The 22,169-nt window shown below is 34.8% G+C and overlaps 1 protein-coding gene across 1 annotated transcript in view; it reads right to left on the bottom strand.

The window, feature by feature from the left end:
• The window catches only part of LOC142334895 (transmembrane protease serine 4-like), a 61,720-nt gene that overhangs the window by 19,066 nt on the left and 20,485 nt on the right, over positions 1-22,169 (bottom strand). Inside the window, exon 4 of the mRNA XM_075383222.1 lies at positions 8,119-8,183. Coding sequence (XP_075239337.1) covers positions 8,119-8,183 — 65 coding nt within the window. The remainder of the gene's footprint in view (positions 1-8,118; positions 8,184-22,169) is intronic.

Below are 22,169 nucleotides of genomic sequence, written 5' to 3' on the forward strand. Positions count from 1 at the left end.
GTTTTTAAAAAGGATAAAGATGATTTTACTTTTTACGGTCCGTTAGCAATAGGTCTATTTGCTTGTGAAACTTTACTTCTCCCAAATGTCAACCTCAGACTGAAATTGATCCGGTCATCTCCAGCGTTCTATATGATCGATAATGGTGGGCTGAACTCTGAGGCTACAATTTTGGAAGCTTGCCTTTTTACTAGACAGGTAACAATCTCAGATAACTGGATGAGAAGTTTCAAAAGCAGACTGCTGCGAGAAACTGCCATATTTTACTATAATGAAGAACTTCCAAAAACGTTTATCATTCCAGCTGGACAGAATCAGTTTATACAAGAAAATATATTTTCAAACAAGCCAATTCGAATGATAGATATTGCTATGAATCTGAATAATGAGTTCAGTGGAACATACAACACGAATCCGTTCCATTTTCGTAAATTTGGTCTTCGACAAGTTAAAATTGTGCGTGGGAATCAAACTATAGTTAACTTGCAAACGGAAAATCATGTGAGAGCTTATGCTGAATCGATGAAAGCACTCAAATTTGATGATGACGGTCCTAACATTCAAAACAAGGATTTTGAAAACCATTTTCATTTATTTTTCGATCTTACTTCAACACAGGAGGCCAATGTCGAAATGCATTTTCCTGATGTAGTTGGAGCAGGAACTCGTTTAGAGCTCTACTTTGCTAACAATTTGGCTAATACTGTAGAATTATTTGTTAGTGGTGAATGTATAAGTTCAGTTGCAATTGATAAGGAGGGATCAGTTACTAAAAATGGATAATCAACAACTCTTACATGTTGTCAACAGGTTCCCACACCTAAAGTTCAAATATCGTGGTTCCTTCCCAGCAGATCTTCGACCAAAAAATTTACCTACAAACACGTTTTGTATAATCAACCCAGATTCATCTACTCAACCGGGCTCGCACTGGATTTTTCTAGCCAATAAAAATGGAAAGTTGTTCTACGGGGATTCGATGGGAGAAGTTTTGGAAAAATATGGTATCAGGACAAAAGCAAACTTTGGTTCATTAGTACAGGAAAAACTCCAAAATTCAGAATTGTGTGGTTTATATGCTATTTATTTTTCACATGTGTTATTTTCTAAAGTCTCGTCTAAATATTTAAATGATTTTCCTATTTTGAAGTTCTTTGCTGATGTTTTGTAAGCTTTGACAACCAAACACTTTAATTATTTAAACATTAATCCGTATAATGATGCAAATGGTTTTCAAAACTTTTTTTAAAAAAATTGTAAACTTTGTACTTAATTATTTGTATGTGTATTTGTATCTAATTTAGTTATTTTATAAAATGATTTTTTTTTCAAAAGACATTTTGTATGGTAAACAGTGAATTAAAAAAGATATAAAACGAAAGAAGGCTAAAAATTTACAAAATCTAAAGAAAATGACTTATATATATAAAGGAGTAGTGTGAATTCCGTCTTCACAGACTTTACGCTTGGGATAAAAGTATGACAGTCCCACTTTTTTGAGTTCATATGTGCATACTTTCTTATTGTCGACTACGCGAAATCCCCTGTTCGTTGAATATACTCGCTCCTCATCAAACAAAACTTTTCTGTATTTGGCTAAGGGCTCCTCGATGTTGTTTTTGTTGAGCCCCTTACTGGATAATTTTACAGTATCTGATCGCTCATCGTAGCAGCAGTAAGTTTTTGAGCACAAAGCAATCATTTCTGAGCATCTAAATTCTTCTTTGAACAAGCCTGGAGTTCTCTTGTCAAAATTCGAATGCTTGTTGCAACATTCACGTGGGAAAAAGTTGCAGCTTGAGTTTGCTGCAAAATTATCACTGCAGTCGCTCTGTCTCATCCAGTACCACAATGATTGCATTTCTGGTCGAATGATTTTGTCAAGTCTTTCCTCACTAAGCGCCATGTACAGACTGTCGGTATCCATTTCAATGAGTTCGTACTTATTTTTGTCGCAGAAAGTGGAGAAGAAATTGTACTTGAGTTGTAACATTGTAAGTTTAGCGTACTGCAGAATAAAAAAGCCAACAATTATTGGTTCCTTGTGCTCGATACGTGTTTTGATCATTTCTACCCCATAAATTTCTTCTGGTAGTTCGTTCATAGTCTTGAAAAATCTGTTGTTGATAAACTTATCAAGTTGCGGCTCCTTGACATATTTTGTGGTCGTATGCCGGCTACGATCCATTATCTGATACCCGTATGAGCTGTTACCTATCAATTTCATAGTTTCAGCAACGACTGTTGAGTCTTCGTTTCGGTCTCCTTCGCGGCGAGCATCAACAACGTTTTGCACAAAGGACTGGAAGCAGCGGCGGGGAGTGTATTGTAGGAACCAAAAAACGTCTCTTAGAATCACTCCTTTTTCCAGATAAAATAACAAAAGTGGAGTAATAATTGGTCCTCTGTCAAGCTTGAAACTAGAAATGAGCATTTTTCTTGGTTTTGACAATAACTTGTGTCGCTCAGCAAATTCTTTCATATGGACCCTAATGTTGTCTCGTCCAACTTCACAATTCTTAAAAATAGGAGGAAAGTCTTCAAAGTAAGGGTACAAGTGTTCGGGGACTTCAAGGCTGCAATCGACCACTCCAAACAAATCTCCTCGTTTTATTTTTTCAATAAGAGCATTTTTAAAAAAGGGTGGTTGAAATGGATATTTCTTGTTGACAAACTCCTTTAATCCATTTATGTTTCCCCTCCTCCACTGTTTCCACTGACACTCCCAAATTTCAACAACTGTGTATCCTAATCCCTGCAGATACTCTCTTCGATCACTATCTCGTTCCCGTGTCTTTAAACTGTTCTCTATATCTTCAAATAACAGCGGCTTTTCCTCCTGACAGGGACAAAAGTGAAAGTAGCATCCCATTGCCTCAAACACTGTGTTGCAATGAGAGCAGAAGCCATCGACGAGATAAGTTCCAATTTTTTTCTGTTTTTTGTGACGTAACTGTGACTGTATTAAACATTCTGGACGAGTGCTCTGCAAGTATTCGATTACCTGCTGCTCAAACAAACTCCTCCAATTCCTTTTTGGGTGAAACTTTGCAGTGTCGTCATTGAACTCCCGTTTTGTGTAGAGTCCCGTTGGCATTTCCCTGGTCATTGAGAATGGGTAGAGTTGACTCGCATCAATGCCCACAATAGACTTGCACACATTTTCGGACTCTCTAATCTTTGTTTCGCCAACTTTTGCATATCTGGTGAAGATAATCGAGGGTCCTCCTGTCAGCCAATTTCTGATATAGTTATCATATTCCTTGTCTTGCACGCAGAATGGGAAAAATGCAGCATCTGTTGATGAATGGAGAAATCTGTTTGCCAAGTTGGGAAGAGTATAGCCCAGTTTCAACATATCAATTTGTTTTGAGTGGAAGAATTGAATCATCTTTGTCATCGCATCAAGAGTGGGCACGACGTCTTTGTTGTTATACCACTTGAGAAAATCACGAAAAGTGTTCATGTTCTCCTTTTCCCAAATGTTTTGAAGTTCCCGGTAGTTCTTTTCTGCATTTCTGGGAACTGTTTTTAATTTCAGCTTCTTTAAAGCTTCCTTTTCTTCAATTCCCTTTTTTTGCAATCCATGAACTTATCGTAATCGACTGACAAGGCGTTATGGTTTTTCAAGTTACTCCAGAAACTTTCAATTGGGACTCATTCATTTTTTCAGCACTGTCAAACCACTCATAAGGGAAAAAACCCTTCTCTTCACTGGCTCCATACGCTTTCAAAAAATTATCCAGAGTTGTAACTCCTCCCAGGAAGTTAAGAATGTCCAGAAATTGCAAGCCAAGAAACTTCATTCCAATATATTTGTTCCCCGTACGAATCACTTTCTTTAGGAACAACGTTTTTCTCGATTAACAGATGATGCAGAAGATATTCTTTTATCAGGTTCAAATCATACCGAGAGCTATCAAACCCGAAAACAGGAATGGTGCTGTAATAGTTCTCAAAGTCTTGTCTCAATTTTGATAACATCTTGAGCTCGCACCTCAGTCTCCTAATTTCAAGTTCTTCATCCTCCTCTTCGTCGGGTTCAGCTTCGTTGTCAAATAAGTCTTCCACTCCAGTGGGTACTTGCTTGTCTTTCACTGGAACCAATTGTCGAACTGCCCAATACTTTTCTTCCAATTCCAGCACGAAAGCATTGAGTTTTTCCCTCATTATAAGTGTGTTTTTTTTCTGCTATTTTAGTCAAGCTGGATACAACATCACGGATTAGTTGATACGGATCTTCGTTGCAAATGAATATTGGGTCTTTAAGTAGGTTGGAAGCTATCGAAACGCTAATGGGAACATGTTTTCCAATCCACAAAGTCAAATCAGTGTTTCTGATTGTATTGTCGGGGACGGTTATTGACTCAAAATCAAAGTTATTGTGGAACATTAATTTTAATGTCATCCAAACGATCAAAAAGAGTTTCTGATAACTGATAGGCTCCTGTTGGGTATTTGTGGTGTGTCTTTTCGGAGCAATTTTGCATGTGTCGCAATAGGTTGAATGATCTGTCGAAATACTGATCGCATATGTAGCAGCGAAATCTTTTGAGGAATTTGTTGATGTCCGCTGTCCAACAGATATGATTTTCATATCTCAGCAACGAAGTTGTCTTTGTGCGTTTCATCAAGGAGCGACGAGTTAGTTCAGCAAACATTTCAGATTGTTCCTCAAAAAATAGTGTATAAACTTGAATATTTCTGTCAGTTATCTCTTCAAGTACAGGAATATCGTCTTCATGTATTCCTGGAAAGGTTTCGTCATCTCTCCTTGTCGCTGAGAGAAACATCTGCATCAATTCCATTGTTTTATTTTGTAGCTCACCACTACCCTACAAATCGTAAGCTAAAGCACGGAACATACACAGGTTGTCTTGATAGGGCTTTTTTTCACAATCCGAAACAAAACACTTAACGTAACCGTTCCTGAGCAAAATAGATGGAATATTTTGAGTTATACAGCCTAGAGGAACACCACTGAGGAGAAATACAAAGAAAGTGACATTTGTAACACAATAAAACTTCCATTTCGTGTCTGGACGTTGATTGATTAGATTGGGTAGAAAATCTTCACTTCTCAATTTCGATTTGATAAAATTGAGATCTGAGTCATCGGAGAGAACCATAGGATTTTAAAAAATGGGGTTGTTGTGTGCCGCGTAAAAGTATCGAAATTCGTCCGAGTTATTCACACTTTGAAGTACAAAACCAAAGGAAATGTTAATTTTCGCTGAACTGGGTAAGTCGTTGTAAACGAAATCTAATTTGTTGATCACTGTTTCGTGACTGAGTTCGAATAACTTGAAGTTATGCACTTTCTTTCTAGACAATTCAAGCACTGAGTCTTGTAAAAAGTGTTGAACCGTTTGAAGTTCACTATGAAGAGCAAGAGAGTCTCCATAGATAGTTAAGTCAAGGTCAACGTAAGCCACTGGAACAGAATGCTGGTGATTGTTTCGTTTATTAGTTGATAATATGTGGAGAACGATAAATTGCAGCTGCTACAAGAAAACTTTTTCTTGAAAACTAGAGACGGCGCATGTACAGAAGCAACGTGTTTCTGCAATTTATCTTTGTCAGGAAATGACTGGGTGCAATGTGAGCAAGCTTTTGCGTGAAGCTTCTGATGTCTGCTCATATTAGATCTCAATATAAGTTTATTGCATGAAAAACACTGTTCCGTTGGATTAGAAGTTCTTGGCATTTTATCTGAAAAGTAGATTAATGGAAAACTAATATAAGAAGTGAGATAGAAACAGAGTAAAACAGAATGTAGAAATAAAATTTGTGACGGAATAAATCGGATTGCTAGAAATTGTGAGGAATTTTTTTATTCAACTGCACTGAACGTTTAAAATCAAACAAATGAAAATTGAATAAAAATGATAAAGAACTTCGTAATCAGATTTGACGTAATTATGACGATATTATGACGTAATACAGACAACACTATAACGTAATTATGACGACATCATGACGTAATTATGACGACACTATGGCGTAATTGTGACGATAGTATGATGTAATTGTGATGTTGTTATGAGTAATTGTGACGATAATATAACGTAATTGTGACGCTACTACGACGTATTTTTGTCAATTCAGAGACTAATTGTCCAATCACGTGAGAATTTTATGATTATTAATAGATGGCACAGATTTGTTATTGGGTATTCACAAATCAGAGGTCATTTACCTCCAGACAAAACCAATGCGATCACGTGAGAGATTTCGTGATTACAATAAAGATTTTGAAACTTGTAAGGTTCTGAAATTTCGAAATTGTGAGAATAATGGGAAGAAATTAGAACAATTTAGAAAAAGGAGTAAATTTCTTTGAATTTTAGGGTAATTTTTCAAAATATGTTAATAACACTGGGTATTTTGAGCTCTAACTTGTTAATTTTTGGCCACGAATTGGGTATTTTTGGTAAAATTTGGTTTTTTGGGTCAGAATTGGGTATTTTTTGGAAAGTATGGGTATTTTTTGATAAGAATTGGGTATTTTTTGGTCAGAATTGGGTATTTTTTGGGAAGAATTGGGTGCTTTTGGGGAAGAATTGGGTATTTTTTGGGAAGAATTGGGTATTTTTTGACAATAATTGGGTATTTTTTGGCCAGAATTGGGTATTATTTGGGCAGGGTTGGGTATTTTTTGGCCAGAATTTGATATTTTTTGGGATGAATTGGGCATTTTTTGGTTAGAATTGGGTATTTTTTGGCCAGAATTGGGTATTTTTTGGTCAGAATTGGTTATTTTTCTGGAAGAATTGGGTATTTTTACCAATAATTGGGTATTTTTTTGGCAAGAATTGGGTAAAACGATTCTTTTCAAAAAAAATTAATAAAAATTTACATGAAAAAAACTTCAAAAACTGAAAAATGATAAAATAGAAAAATAAAAAAACATAAAAATCTTCATTTTTTGTTATAAACCTTATGTAAAAAACAACTTTTTTAAATAAGAAATGTTCTAAAAAAATTAACATTTCTATAAAATTAATTATTTTTTTAAATTAAACTCAAAAATTCGAAAAAAATGAAAACTATTTTTTTTCGAAAACTAACAAATGGAAAAAAAAGAAAATTTCAAATTATGCATTTTTCATCAAAAACCTTACGTAAAAAACGACATTTTTCAACCAAAATTGATTTAATTAAATTTAAAAAATTAAATTTAAAATGAAAAAATTTACATAAAAAACTTCAAAAATTGAAAAGTGGAAAAATAGAAAAATAAAAAAAAACATAAAAATAATTACTTCCTTTCAAAAAAGGTTAAGTAGATAAGATTAGCTGAAGTGCATTAGAGCGGATGCATTTCCCTGGGGTAATTAAGATAATTACCCCTGGGTAATTACGATAAGATGACAGGTCTATTGTTCTCACTCTCTTTTTAGGTACATCTTTGGAAATTGGACGAAAATAGGCTATACCTAATGTTAATACATAGGTACATCCTTTTACCCCCCCCCCCCCCAGCTCTGCTCAGCTACTACTACTCCCATCATACAACTTTCCTTGATTTCATACAAGGTCCTATATGATCCCCGGTAATCATACAAGTTCATATATGATTTGTATGATTTCCCCGTAATCATACAAGTTTCATACAAAAAATTAAAATAGTTGTAAACCACTCTAATCGTAACAGCTATAACGCTCAATAATGCTCAATCTACATAAATTGTTTTTCCGCGTTTTTTGAGGTAATGTGAGAGGTTATTCGTGATTTAAATCCTTGATTTCCCATAAGGATCATTAATGATTTCCTCGATTTCATTCAAGAATCACAGCTAATACATTATTTTTTTCCAAACCTCGACCCGGGTAGTGTTTTCCTTGCAACATCAAAGGTTTGAAATTTGTTTTTCAATCGATTGTTGAGTTTTTTTTTATTAATTGATACTTTTCAAAGAGCATGATCTTCCAAACGGTCATTTTACAGCATTAGAAAAACATAATTGAAACTTCAGCCATCATTCATCTCTTAGGAATCCTGCAAGTTCATCATAGAGCAATATCAAGGTTATTATAAATCCCAGATAAGTGAAATCTTGTTTATGCTGTTCGTGCTTGAATCTGAGGAAGTAAAGCAGGTTTAATTTGACTTACAGAGAACGGGCGAGTGTAGCTTCACCAGTGCCACCACATCTATCGATTGAGTTGAGTTGTGCAGCCTAATTGAACAAAACCAACTCTCTCCAACTGATTCATAACACAAATTAACACAACAAACTGTAGGGTATCTACTCCGTCCTTAGGTATTCAATGGGGCTAGGGGTATTAGCCGACACACATATTAGAAGACACGCCAATTGGCCGACAGATTTCATCACGACGACAAGAAAATGACCGAAATCGAAACTAATTTAAATACTGTTATTAGAAGCGTCGCCTTAATTATGTTCGGCCGTAATAATTTGTTCGGTTGTGATAGATTCATATCAAGTCCCACGGGCCGCTGAGGCATGGCCAAATTAGTTAGTAGTAATAGCCGATTATTGTTTGTTTTACAACGAAGGGACGCTACTTTTACCGCTTAATGCGCGGGTAATTATCGTGAACTGTCGTTTTCGAGTAGTTATATTTGCTCAAGTGTCGGCTAAAAGGTGTGTCGGCTAATTTGTATGTCGGCCAATTGACCGGTCACGATATTTAATCGGTCTTTTATTCAATTGCAACCTAATTACTTTACTCGTTTATGTATAAACGTCATTTCATCTACTTTATGCACTTTAGCTTTCATAACGTTGGGTGATACGAAATTGCAGCTAGGAATTACATAGAGCCGAACGGGCACAGAGCCGAATGAGAAAGTGAGAATGATTAAATAGTTAAGGAGTGCAGGGTACAACCACGGATGCTGCTTGGAAAATTGGCCGACAGGGGGGTTAGCCAACAAGGAAAAAATGATAACTTTAGCCGACAGTTTTATCATTTTTGGTAAAAAAAAAACCTCATTGGTTGATAAATCAGTAGAGCGGTGGACCATTATCTTTTGTCTGGGGGGACACTCCACTCGGCCTCTCCATTGCCGCTTAAGGAATACTGTTTTAAATTGTCCAATCACAGCTTCAGAATGAATCTAACTGCAAATTTGGTTTTAGATTTTTCATTTTTTGGTCGTGAGCTAAACGCCCTGTCTGTCAATACGGCATCCATATGTCTGTTCATTGCTGCCTGAGCAAACTATGAGCTATGACGTCATTCATGCTATAAACCGGTCCACGTTTGTTTGAGTGTCAAGGCAATTTATAGTGTCAGTATCCGTGGCCCGTTGTTAGCCGACATACAACTTAGCAGACGTAACTTTCGGCTGAGAAAAGTAAAACCATCTCACTCGTGTAAATTGGTTTGGCGTCCATTCAATTTTGAGCCAGCGTTATATACATCAATCTAAATTTTAGACGCGAGTAATCATTTTGCAGTCAGGTCTCCAGAGGACGACCATCTAGGTGATTAGGCGTCTAGCACATTGGGAAAAATGAGATAAAAAGCCGAATAATTTCTGCTTTCTCATTGGTCAGTTTTTAATGCATTGCTTAAGACGCTATTTTGAAGCGTTTTAGCACTTTTCAAATACACACTAAAAAAAGTTCAGGTAAAATTACCTTAACGCAGTTAAGGTAAACCTCTGTTAAGGTAAAATTAAGGTAAAAGTTACCTTAACTTTACCTTAACTTGAGTTAAGGTAAAAAATTACCTGAACTGTGTTAAGGTAAAGTTACCTGAACTGTGTTAAGGTAAAATTACCTTAACTTACCTTAACTTTTTAAATAACTTTCTGCAGTACATAATTGTTTATTTTTAGTAAAATTAGCAAACCAAATGTTGAAGTTTATTACAAGAGCTTTACAATGATCCTTATATGAAGCAATTTGAGCTAATATTTGTCGACCTACACTACATAGCTATAAAATGGCTCAAAGAAGATCTATCCGTGGAAGACTGATTTTAACTAACCATTTCGGTTCATTTTGTTGTTACCCCCCCCCCCCCCCCGTTCTGGATAAATACAGTTCTGAAACTCCTTTGGGATTTCCAATTGAGGGTTTAAGTACATAGATAATTGTTTTTCCGTTTGTGATGAAAATGATTTTATCTGCTTTAGAAAATATGAATGTTTTTTATTTGAACTTTTCCGGCTTATTTAAGCTTATTTTCTTATATTTCTTTTAGGTGAGATTCATCAATGATAGTTTGCATCTTTTCTGATGAGCTGACTTTAATGGTTTCATGCTTAAATCTTGAAACTTATCGGTTTCATGCATAAAGAATGGTCTTCTGGCTTTGATTCCACAAAATTTCCTCAAATATTCTTTTTCAAGAGTTTTTTCTCATATTTGAGTTTAACTTTGGATGAATTGTCACATTACATTCCAATTACAAGTCTCATTGGCTTTGAATGCAGGCTCCTTTATATACGTTATTTCATTTTAATTAATAGCTTGGGATTTTATTGGCTTGGACGCTGATTTTTAGCAAATTTTTATTGTTTTTCATTGTTTTCAGTATTTGCTGCTATTTTATTAGTCGTAAGAAAAATTCTGTAGTCAAATGAGAGGTCTCAATGGCTTCTTTTGGAGTTATAAATGAACCTATATAATGATTTCAGTTGATAGCTAATAGTTCTCAAGACTTAAAAGTTTTTTAAAAAAAATATAAACGTTTTTTTTAAGATTTTTTGAATTTTTTTTAGTATCTAAGGGCAGATCCAATATTTTTATTAGTGAATTACAAGTTTTTTTATTTTATTTTTCAATGTGATAAAAATTTCACCTTGTTAATTGATTTGGTTGTAATTAATGTTTGTTTTTGTTATTAGATTTTTTCTTTGTCTTGTCTCGTTCTTTTTTTAATGGCATATCTCATCGGCCCATTACAACAACATTGTTTAATTCGTTTAGTGTTTGGAGCTTAAAGCAACTTTTTTTAAACTTCAAACATCATTTTTTTTAGATAAATATAGGTTTTCTATCTCTTGTTTTTGAGACCTAAATTTTTGAAAATTTGGAACTTAATTACTATTTGGGCTTGAAAGCGTTTGCTTATTTAACGGAAGAAATCTGATGATCTGCCAAGCAGAACGATTGGTTGATAAGATCTTTAAATATGGGTTAATTCAAATTCCTTGTCATTATTTGTGCAATTCGTTTTTGGAACCGGAGAAAGGTGAAAAACTTTTTGGTGACTTTTATTGTACAGTCAATTTTGGCCGATCGATATATTCATCGTAGAGAGTTGAGACTGGTATCATTAGAAAGCTTGTGACTGGTATCATTAGAAATTAAAAAGATTTTTTTGATTTTCGTTTTTGACAGGGAGATATCGAGGTTTAAACTTTCGATAAAATAGAGTGAATTCCGTTGATTTCATTCATCTTTTTTCGGAATTTTTGACAAACATTTCGCCAATTTTGATAAAATTTAATAAAAATTTCAAGAAAAAATTGTTGATTTTACGTTTAAATATGTTGTCGGCTTTTTTCATTGAATATTTTTTGTCACAAATTCAGGCTAAATATTTCACAAAATTCAGATTTTTTTTATCAAAAACAGCACGAAATAAGTTTCTTTAGTCCACTCTGATTAAAATTGCAGGAATTGCACACCCAAACACCACTAACACAATCTTTGTAGACTGAAAAGGGGGCTAATTCCACTTCAATTTCCGTTGAGAGTGCTCTGTAAATAAAACTTTGCTGTTTTTTGCTAACTTTATTCGATGATTATCAAAAACGCAGCATTTATTTTTGATTCTTTAACTAACAAAATATCTCTATCAATGACATTCCAAATATCAAATATTCCTAATGGACCATCAGCATCAGCAGGATTAGTTCTGTACCAAGCTTGGACCATTACAATCCAAGAACAATTCGGATTGTCGTCAGTCGGTTTTTTATTAAAAAAATTCGATCTTTATTATATTAAGTAAATAACAGAACTTTTCAAACCAAAGCTCAATAGTGATAGGTCCTATTGGCTTCCTAATTAGCTTGAAAGTAATTTATCTAGTTGATTGCTTGAAAGCTTGTGGTCGTTTTGACTTTTAAAATATTTGATTATCAAATAAAAAATGGCTTATTGAACTTTGCCTCCATTTTCTCTTAATTTGGTCAATTTGTAACCTGGAGCCAGCAATAAAAGAGTGCTCCTTCTTTCTGCTCAATTCAAGTTTGTCCTTTATTGCGGTTTTACATTTCACAATTTATTTATTTTTTTAAGTATTTGCCCATTTTCATGTTTTCTTTTTTTGTCAAATTATCACCTTATTGTCAGTTCATATATCACATTTTCGCGTTCAAAATAACGCACAATTGATTATATTTAAATCCTTGAAAATATAGATTGTTAATTGAGAACTTAATTGAATTTTTTAATTTTGTCTTTAACTGTCGTTTTTACTTTATCTTTTTAGTCGTATTTAATTTCCTGTACAATGACCCGGTTTGATTGGCTTTTCCTGGAAAAGTAGATGGGCCAATGTTCTGATGTTAGAAGATAGATAATGGCTTTCATGACTTTGAAAACAATTGTTTTCCAAAATGAAAAAAGAAGCATTTCAATTTTGCAATTTTATTTCTTTTATTTCCTGTTTGTGACCTGGTCTCGTTAAACGTTAAACATGACAATTTTTTTTCAAGGGAAGCTGTCAAAAGAGATTGGTGTCACAAAATCTAATGTTTTAAGAGAATTCGTTATGACTACTGGCTTCAACGCGGGTTTTTAAAAAAAAGTAAATGAAATTTTGATTTTTGTCATATTTGACGTTCTTTTTGTAGACGTAAGACATAATCTAGATAGTTGCAGGTCTCAAGGGCTTCTTTTGGAAGAATGGACGAACCTATTAAAATTTTTCATTTTTTAGTTAATGGCTTTTATGTCTTTGGAAATAAATTTTTTTCGAAAAAAAAACAAGTGTTAAATAAATTTGAATTTTTTCTTTTATGTCTAATTGTGGCTTAATTTCAATAATGAGCGGCCACATAATACATTATACGAGTTCAACGATGGTGCAATAGATCATATTAGGGGGGCCAAAGTATGGTTTTACGGCTTCCAAAGCATTTTCTGGCAAGTTTTAATTGATTTTTAGTTTGTTGTCCATTTTTTGTTCTTTTTGTAACTGCATAAAAAATTGAACATTAAGAGTTCTCAATTCCTTTTTATGGAAGCATTTGTAATTTTCAACCTATGGGATATTTTAGTTGATTCCTAATTGTTTTCATTACTTTGAAATTAATTCTTTTTTTAAAATTCAGCGAATTTTCTAACTTTAAAGTTTCTGTTCTTTTTTGTCTAATTGTTACCAAGCTTTATTATGAACTGGTGAATAACTATTTTTTTCTGGTGAATTAGAAGTTATTTTGTTTATTTTGAGTTTTATCTGACGCTTTTTTTACTTTGTTATTAAGTTTTGTTTTTTAAGACGGACATAAATTTTTCGATGTAATTAATGTTTGTTGTTGTTGTTGTTTGATTATCTTAATATCGACATATCTCATCAATCTAATGCATCTTTTTTTACTCCACTGAGTTATTTGCTTTGGAGGCTATCTTTTCGTTCATACACCAGTTTTTTTTGAAAAATACTTGAATTTTTTCTGTTTCCATCTGTTCCTTATTTGGTAGACAATTATGCCAAAATTGTGGATGAGCGGGGTCGGAACCTTATGTGCGATCGCACATTACCGAGCCGCCTTGTTCAACTTATTTTCAAAGGCAATTAAAACCAGAAGATAACAAAACTAAATCCAACAATAATAAATTTCTGAAAAGAGACTGGTAACAACTTTCAGCACTTTCCATTAACAATATTGTTCTCTGCTGGTGCCGCAATTAACAAACGAAAGACTCAGACTTTGTAAAGCATTTCAGTTAAGATACCTTGCTATGGAAAAACGAGATTAGCCAAAAATTCACATTAATTGATCAACAGATTTTGATGACTGATAAAAGCAGAACTTGTTGTTAGAACAAAACAGTCATCATTTTTTTCACAGTCATGAAGTCAAACCTACGGGCAGATGAAAAAATCCCATCCGCAGAGTTAATTAACTATTTGGACAATCGAATAAGATCTAACTGGATGGAGTCCCAGCCCTCAGAATAAAAACTCGGTTTTTCAGTTGAGAACTGAAATTAAAACAAATACCGTATCAAACACATCTTCAAACAAGAAATAAAAAAAAGAGCAGAGAGGCTTGTAAAAGCCGCAAAGAATCTTTAGTATAAAATTGGCATTTGAAATAAAAGCGTAGTTTAATTTGAAACAAAAAAGAGCTTAAGCTGAAGCTGTAACGATTTGTAGAGCAAAGTACACATAATCTACCCTGAGACAGTGCTATTCAAACAATAATGACTAAAAAGCATTGACTCCCAGTCACATCCTGCCGGTTGACAAAAATGGATGCTTACTTTGTCTCTCATGCGCCGATAGATTTGACGGTTTTCAGAGGTTGGTTTTACAAATCAATATTCGCAATCGAAAAAAAAAATTCTGTTGTTTTGAGTAGTGACTGACACATGATCAAAGCTCATAGCTCAAAACTGATCTAGCTACTGGAATTTTGTGTAAGATCTGACAGATTTGTTCATACCCTTAGCTACTCTATACTAATATACTAGGTTTTTTTTGCGAGGTTTTTGGGAAAGAATTTTACATATTTAGCAGATAATAAAGACCTCAAAAATCACTGAAAACTCTTGCTAAGCACAACTCACCAAAGGCAAAGGATAAACATAATCATTTTTGGGTTAAAAAACTGAACGAAAACCAAACCTCATTGAAAAATTTGAAATTTATTACAAAATTTCCAAAAAAAATTCCCTGATCCTGAAGCGGTAAATTAATAGTATTATTTCTTGTCTCTGTATCTCACTTAATTTTAGGACTATACTGTTCAATTAAAATCATGGTTTTCGAAACCAAAACTTCAGTCCGCTATATTTTTTAGAGCAAAAATCTATCCAGTTATATCTCGTTTTAATCCCCATCTTAAATAATATATAACATATTTACCCTATAAACTTCCTCGTAATTAGTAGGGCTATAATTTCGTGAGGGCTAAGATGAGTCAATATGCAAATCTGAGTTAACTTATATTATGTTATCATAAACTATTCAATCCTTTTTCCTTTGATATTTCATAGAAATGTAGTTCACTTTCAATTTTACTCTAGATTTTGAATCTGTACTTTTTGCATTGTCTAACATTGCTGTTTTTTCCGATTATTCAGATAAAGTACATATTACCAAATAGACAGAGATATGTCATTTTTAGACATTTAATGGATGCTGGCTTCAGCGAACCACTATCAATGGCCATGCTTATCATTCACTGTCGCATGTAAATCCAGAAACAGCGGGCCGGTCGACTTAGTGGCCCACCAGTTAAAAGATAATACAACAGTAGTAACATTTACACCATGGAAGATCGGGGGGGGGGGGGGTTGTCATACCATGTAAGAGATAGGATTGTCCTGAGGACAACCCTACCTTTTGCATTGGGAAGGACAACCCAACCCGATACATGCGCTATGACAACCCAACCTTTTGCATGGGATAGGACAACCCAACCTTTTACATGCAGGGACATAACTTGTACATGTAACAGCCGAATTATTATCCAAACATTTCCCCCTCCATTGAGACTTGACAAAGAGATTAAGGGGATTGGGTTACGGTCAAGAAATAACCATTTCTGAAATAGTGCGCAATGACAACAATTGCTACGGTAGATTTGGATAGGATTCATGAGATATACAAGAAAGTGGAAAAAGAATATTCACAATACGGTGAACGATATTTGTATTTTTTAGCAACTTGTTTGTATTTGGATCCTGACCTCGATTTGGAAATTGCATTGAAATTGAGGCCGTATGGTGGATTGATTGGGATTGACAATTCTTCGTTGGACGTATATTTCAAAAATTTTAAAGTTTTAAGACTACATGCAATTCTTCATGACGCTTGTGGTTTTGTTTATGAGTACAGTGAAAAGGGACCCGGTTATTCATACGTTTTACCCTGTCCAGTCACAAATGAATATGTTGGTCATGTGACAGGTATTGCTTTTTGTTTATACTTAAAGACTTTCAAAAACCGTTTATTCAATCGATTGGAATGTTGACTGCAAGAGTGGTTGTTCTTGACTTTGAAGGCTTTCGAAGCAAAAAATCTGATTTTATTGTGAAAGAGCTAGCCATAACGTGCAACAATTACACGGATACAATTTCATTCTCACCTCCGCACTCATTCAATTCTCTTACATTGAGTGAACAAAAATCTTATCAGTGGGTTTCAAAATACCTTCATGGTTTGAATTGGGAAAAGGGAGATTACCCATATTGCTATCTACAACAAATTTTTCAGAGTGTAGTGCTTCGATTTCCTCTATCAGATTTTTTTGCGAAGGGTGTAGAGAAAACTGATACGTTGCAAAAATTGCTTAAAAGAAAAGTTACAAACCTTGAGGATTTGTTATTCCCCAAAATTGAACATTTGAGTTTCTATCGGGAGACCCCAATTTGTGACTTGCATTCAGCCACTTGCCCAAAACGACAGAAAAACAAGCATTGTGCGAGGAAGAAGGCCCAATTGTTCTACTACTGGCTGATCCATGTAAAACCGTCGATTAGAAAAGACAGCACCGTCTGTACTCCGAGTGAATTTGTCTCCAAATTTGATCGTTTACAGTTGCTTAGCGGCTGAAAATCAATTGACTGTTACATTCGTCATGAAGGAAAAAATTGACAGTCGGGGACAAACTGTATTGAGGAAACAACAAGTTGTTTGCACTGGAGCCGAAATAGAATCCTTCAAAAAATATCTTTCACTCTTGGAATATTTTCAACTGTATCATGTCTATGAAAGAGAAAATGCAAAATATGAATCTTACCCCTTTACCTATGCCCAAGCGGTCAGTTCCAGTGCAAGTGCCTCTGAACGATGACAAACTACTTAAAAAAATTAAGCAACTTGTAGAAAAAGGATGTGTGGATTCAGTTACGTATTACGGGATGGAGTATGGCATGAAAGCAAGCTACACAGTTGTTTACAAAAGAGAGGACAAAAACTCTCATTTTACAGTTTATGAATTTTTTATAGTAGACTAACAGAATTCACGTTGATTCATAAATTGAATTATTTTGTTTGAATTCATTTTTGAAAAAACATTTTCTCCATTAGTTCAACTGCGGATCAGTTAGATTCGGGAGGTGGCATAACCGATTTGGTTTTTGATGAGAATCAACAGGAAAAGAGGTCTTGGAGATTTTGCAATTCAAGATTACCACAATCAGAAGTTGTTTATTTCATTCAAATTTTAATTATAGTTTTTCTTATTGCAGTATCTCTTATCAAGTTGGCATTTTTTAAATTGGATTGCAAGGAGTCAACATTTTGGTTTTCGCTCCTCTCTTGCACAGTCGGCTACGCACTTCCAAACCCAAAGCTATGAATGAAATTATTTCAACGAGCGATCTACTTTTTATGGCAGTCTCTGGTCCATCTTGCTGTGGAAAACTGAACTGATTTTCAAAATGCTACTACAAAACACTTTTTCACCTAAATTCCAATCAATTTTTTATTTCCATCAGCATGAACAACCAAAATTTGAGTCCTTAGAGAGAAAATTGAATATACAGTTTAAAAAATTTACAAGCTTCGAAGTTGTCTCAGAGTTAGAAGACTGTCTTCTTGTTTTTGATGATTCATGTGAAGAAATTTTTAACGATAAAGAGTTTTCAAAACTTGCAACTGCAGGTCGTCACAAAAATTTAAGTGTTATTTACGTTAAGCACAATTTATTTCAACAAAGCAAGTGGTCGAGAACAATTGACTTGAATACAACACACATCATTTTATTCAAATCACCACGTGATGTTCAACAAATTGGTTTAATTGGTCGACAGCTCAACAACACACAATTTCTTAAAGAAAGTTACCAGCTAGCTACCAAACAGCCTTTTGGTCATTTATTATTTGATTTAGACCCAAAGACGTCGGACGTTTTACGATACTGCTCAAACATTGTGCCACCAGGACCATCAATTTTCTACTTACCGTCTGCAAAAGCCTTAATAACAAATCTAACAAATGAAACACAGAGAACTATGTATGCTGCGGCAAATGCTTCAGTCAAGCGACAGCAACTTAAAAAACTGATAAAAACAGCTTCTAACATTTTTATTTAATTTCTCTGTGAGTGTTTTCTCAACGCAGTCAACGGTAATGTTGCGATTAAAAAAAAACTAATAGAAACTCACGAAAAATCATTTCAAAAAATATTATCCAAACAAACAGATTTGAAGGAAAAGAAAAGAATTCTTGGCAGAGAATCAGAATTGTTAAAAATGGTTGGTCTTTCGTGTTATTTATACTTGATGGAAACATAATGCATACAGAAGAGTTCATTTCAATTCCAAAACGAATGTTTCTAACAAAGCAACCCCAAAAGAGCGAAATTATTGAAAACCCACAATATAAAAACAAATCTATTCAGTTATCACTTATGCAACGAAACAAGCTAAGAGAGAATTTAGGAAAAACGGATAGAGTGATCCAAACAGATCCAACAAAAATTGAACGAGATGTAGATAAAGCAGATAGAGTGGTCCAAACAGATCCAACAAATTTTGACGAGGAAGAAAAAATGGAGGCTTCTAGTGATGACTGTGAAATGGATCCAATTGTTACAAAAAAGCCAACAGTTGAATAATTTGAGTCGATAATGAAAAATGTTAAATTAAAAGAAGCTCACAAAGTCAAACGTGCAGAAGTAGTACTTGATTTTATTTTCCAATCAAACCAAATCACTATTGGGGAAGAGAGCCAACTAGTTTACATTGACAATAAACCCACGGATGTACAAGTTTCATCTTTTTTATGATTTACAACAACCAACCACGATAATTGATCAAGAGGCATATTCAAGAATCTTGCTAGTTCTTCGACTTGAGCCTGATCTCGTCTCAAACACTTGCGCCAAGCAAATATTGGAAAGCTATGAGAGCGAACAAGAATTTTTCCCAACGCAACAAAGTCTGCAAACAGGAAGCGGTACTTCAAAACGAACCACAACAGAAAAAGAGAAAAACAAAACGACAAAGCAAAAAAAGACCAATCAGAAAAAGTGGTCTCGTTTCGTCTTCTGAGAGAAAAACTTTAGAAAAACTGTACTCGAGAGTTCCTGCATCGTTTGGAAGCTCATAGCGATTACAAAAACACAGCCAAATGTCATTAGCAAAAGTCAAGTCTTATTTAGATACCAAGCCGTCCTTCACAAAATACCGCTCGCATCGAATGCAATTTCCCAGACTTAAAGTGATTGTGAAAGATATCAATGAAATTTGGTCATTGGATTTAGCATATGTTGACAACCTTGCAAATTACAATCGCGCTATTAGGTACCTTTTGGTAGCAGTTGATTGTCTGTCACGGTACCTTAGAGTAGAGCCAATGAAGACAAAATATGCAACAGAAGCAGCTAATGCATTAAGAAAAAATGATCAAACATAAACAACCCGAGAAAGTATGGGTTGATGATGGAACAGAACTTCTCGGAGCTTTCTAAAGACTGTGCAACTCACGAGCAATTCATTTGTATAGCACTTTTAGTGAAAAAAGTCTGTTTTTGCCGAACGGAATATTCGTTCACTGAAAAATATCATTCATAGGTACCTTGAAGAAAAATGGACATATTCCTACATTGACAAATTAGACGACTTTGTGAAAACAATAAATTCACGAGTTACCCGGATAACTAAGCTTGCACCAAACAAAGTTACCAAAAAAAGACGTACCACGGCTTGTGTCCTTGAGCGCTGAAACACCTGTTTCTCAAAAACCTCGCTTCTTTGTTAGAGATTTTGTCAGAATTGTCAAAAAAGACAAAGCTTTCAGAAAGGGCTACGAACAATCGTTTACTGACGAAGTTTTTGAGATAACAGATATTCCGACATTATATCCGCCATCATATTCCCTCATTGATGCAAACAAAAAACAAATAGAAGGAAAATTTTATCAATCAGAATTGCAGCTTGTTCGTGTAGAGGAAAATGAGTAGAAATCGTTTTGACGATGAGTTCACTGTGCAGGTTATTTCATCCGCTTCTATGCAAATATTTGGGTCAAACACTCTGGCTTCTTTTCGCAATTTTTTCTATGATGAAATTAAACTCTCTGGTGACTGGAGGGTGGCTCTTAGTGAAATAATTTTTCCGACAAAATTGAGCACGTCGTGAATGGAGATTTAATAGCATACAATCTTAAGGGATACGAAGACTCGCAAAAAATTTCGTATGAAGCTAGTGTCATTTCTCGGCCTTACAGTGGAGAAAAACTGTCCTTCATGACTGGCAATTTTGACAATGTTAGTCAGCTTCTGGGTACTATCAAGCGAACAATTGGATTACCCAATTTTTCGTTTCGAGAAATCAAGAGTACTGGAAAATACGAAATAATTTTTGGTAAATATGAAGGAATCACTTTTCCTAGTGATGAAAAACCTAGCATTGTGGGCTTTACTGGAATTCCAGATGGACGCGGTGTACACATTGGTTACAAAATGGATTCAGTTACATCAAATAGGTTAATGAAGAGTGATGAGACAAAAGCATACTTTGGAGAATTTCTTGCTGATCTATGCGCGAGAAAGCACCTAATATTCATTTACACAAACATTATTGAGCATCAGTATGTGGGTGATGCAAAAGCTCCGTTATTGCGTGTCATTGATTCAAAACAACGTCTGAAAACGGTAGCGTGTGTGAACTTGAACCAACACATCGAATTGTTTTTTCAAATTTAGACTAAACTAAACTGTTATCAAACACTATACAATCAATTTCAGTTGAGCTTCGCACTGAGACAGGACAATTGGTTCCTTTTTCGGTAACAGGTAAAGTTGTTTTAAGTTTACAATTCAAAAAGTTTTCTGACTAGCATGGTTTCCTATTATGCCAATCAGGAAACATCTTTGCCGCACTTCTCCGGACACTATAGACAAAGGGGAAGTGAATTTGGGGCTTTAGCAGCGGGAATTGGACGCGTTGCTTTACCATTGGCTCGACGTTTTGTTTTACCGGCTGCAAAACGTATCGGGAGAGAGCTTTTAAAACCGGGTGTTCCCGAACTTGTAGATGAAGTCTCAAAGAAAAATTCACCAAAACAAGCCTTGAAAAACACAGTCTCAAACACTATTAGAAAACAAACAGGAGGACGAGCGCGACAACAACGACCAAGGAAACAAATTGGAAGCCGTTCAAATAAATTAACAGAAAAGCGTAAAACCTCATTCATTTCTAAGTCAAGAGCTCCAAAAAAAAGTCGATCAGATTTTTTTGCAAAAGTGAAAGATGATCGCTATTTTATTACCATCTGAAGCACCTCACAGTTCCCTCAATCTGTTTGAGAAACTATCCCTCTTAGTAACATTTGATGGAAGTTTTTGTCAAACACTGGGCCCGGTGTATAGCCCCAATGGTCCAATGTTGGAATTTGAAGTTGCTGGCGATAGAAACAACTTCATTGATTTACAAAAAATATTCCTCGAAGTCAAATGTAAAATTGTTCAGTCGTCCGAAGCAAATTTAAAATATGACGGTACAGCTGCTGCAGATGTGACTAAAACTGACCCTCCCTACTTTAGCAATAATGTGCTGCATTCACTGTTCTCTGACTGCACAGTGTCAACCAACGGACTAAAAATATCGAATGCAAATGGAAATTATGCTCACAAAAGTTTTATTAAGACTGAGTTTTCGCATAACAAAGACGCAAAAAACACTTGGTTAGCTTGTCAAGGCTACTCGTATGAAGAAAATCCGGGAGCCTTATCAACTACTGAAGTAAAAGAAGAAAAACTTTAGTCAGACAGTCAAATGAATGCACGTTTTACGGAAAGGTTGCAGTCGACTTTTTCACATGTGACAGGCATCTAATGAGTGGTGTCACTCTTCGGATTGCTTTTCGAAGATCAATTGATGACTTTGTTATTATGTCAGATGATGCCGCTAAGCTTTATAAAGTGAAAATTGTCGAAGCAAGTTTGTATGTGCGCAAGATGACTTTGAACGATGACGTCGTGTCGGCCATTGAAAAAACTTTGCTTACTATTCCCGCTTCCTATCCGTACCTTGAAACCCTAACAAAAACGT

The sequence above is a fragment of the Convolutriloba macropyga genome, chromosome 2, assembly GCF_964194025.1.
Source record: "Convolutriloba macropyga chromosome 2, txConMacr16.3, whole genome shotgun sequence".
Taxonomy (NCBI): Eukaryota; Metazoa; Xenacoelomorpha; order Acoela; family Convolutidae; genus Convolutriloba; species Convolutriloba macropyga.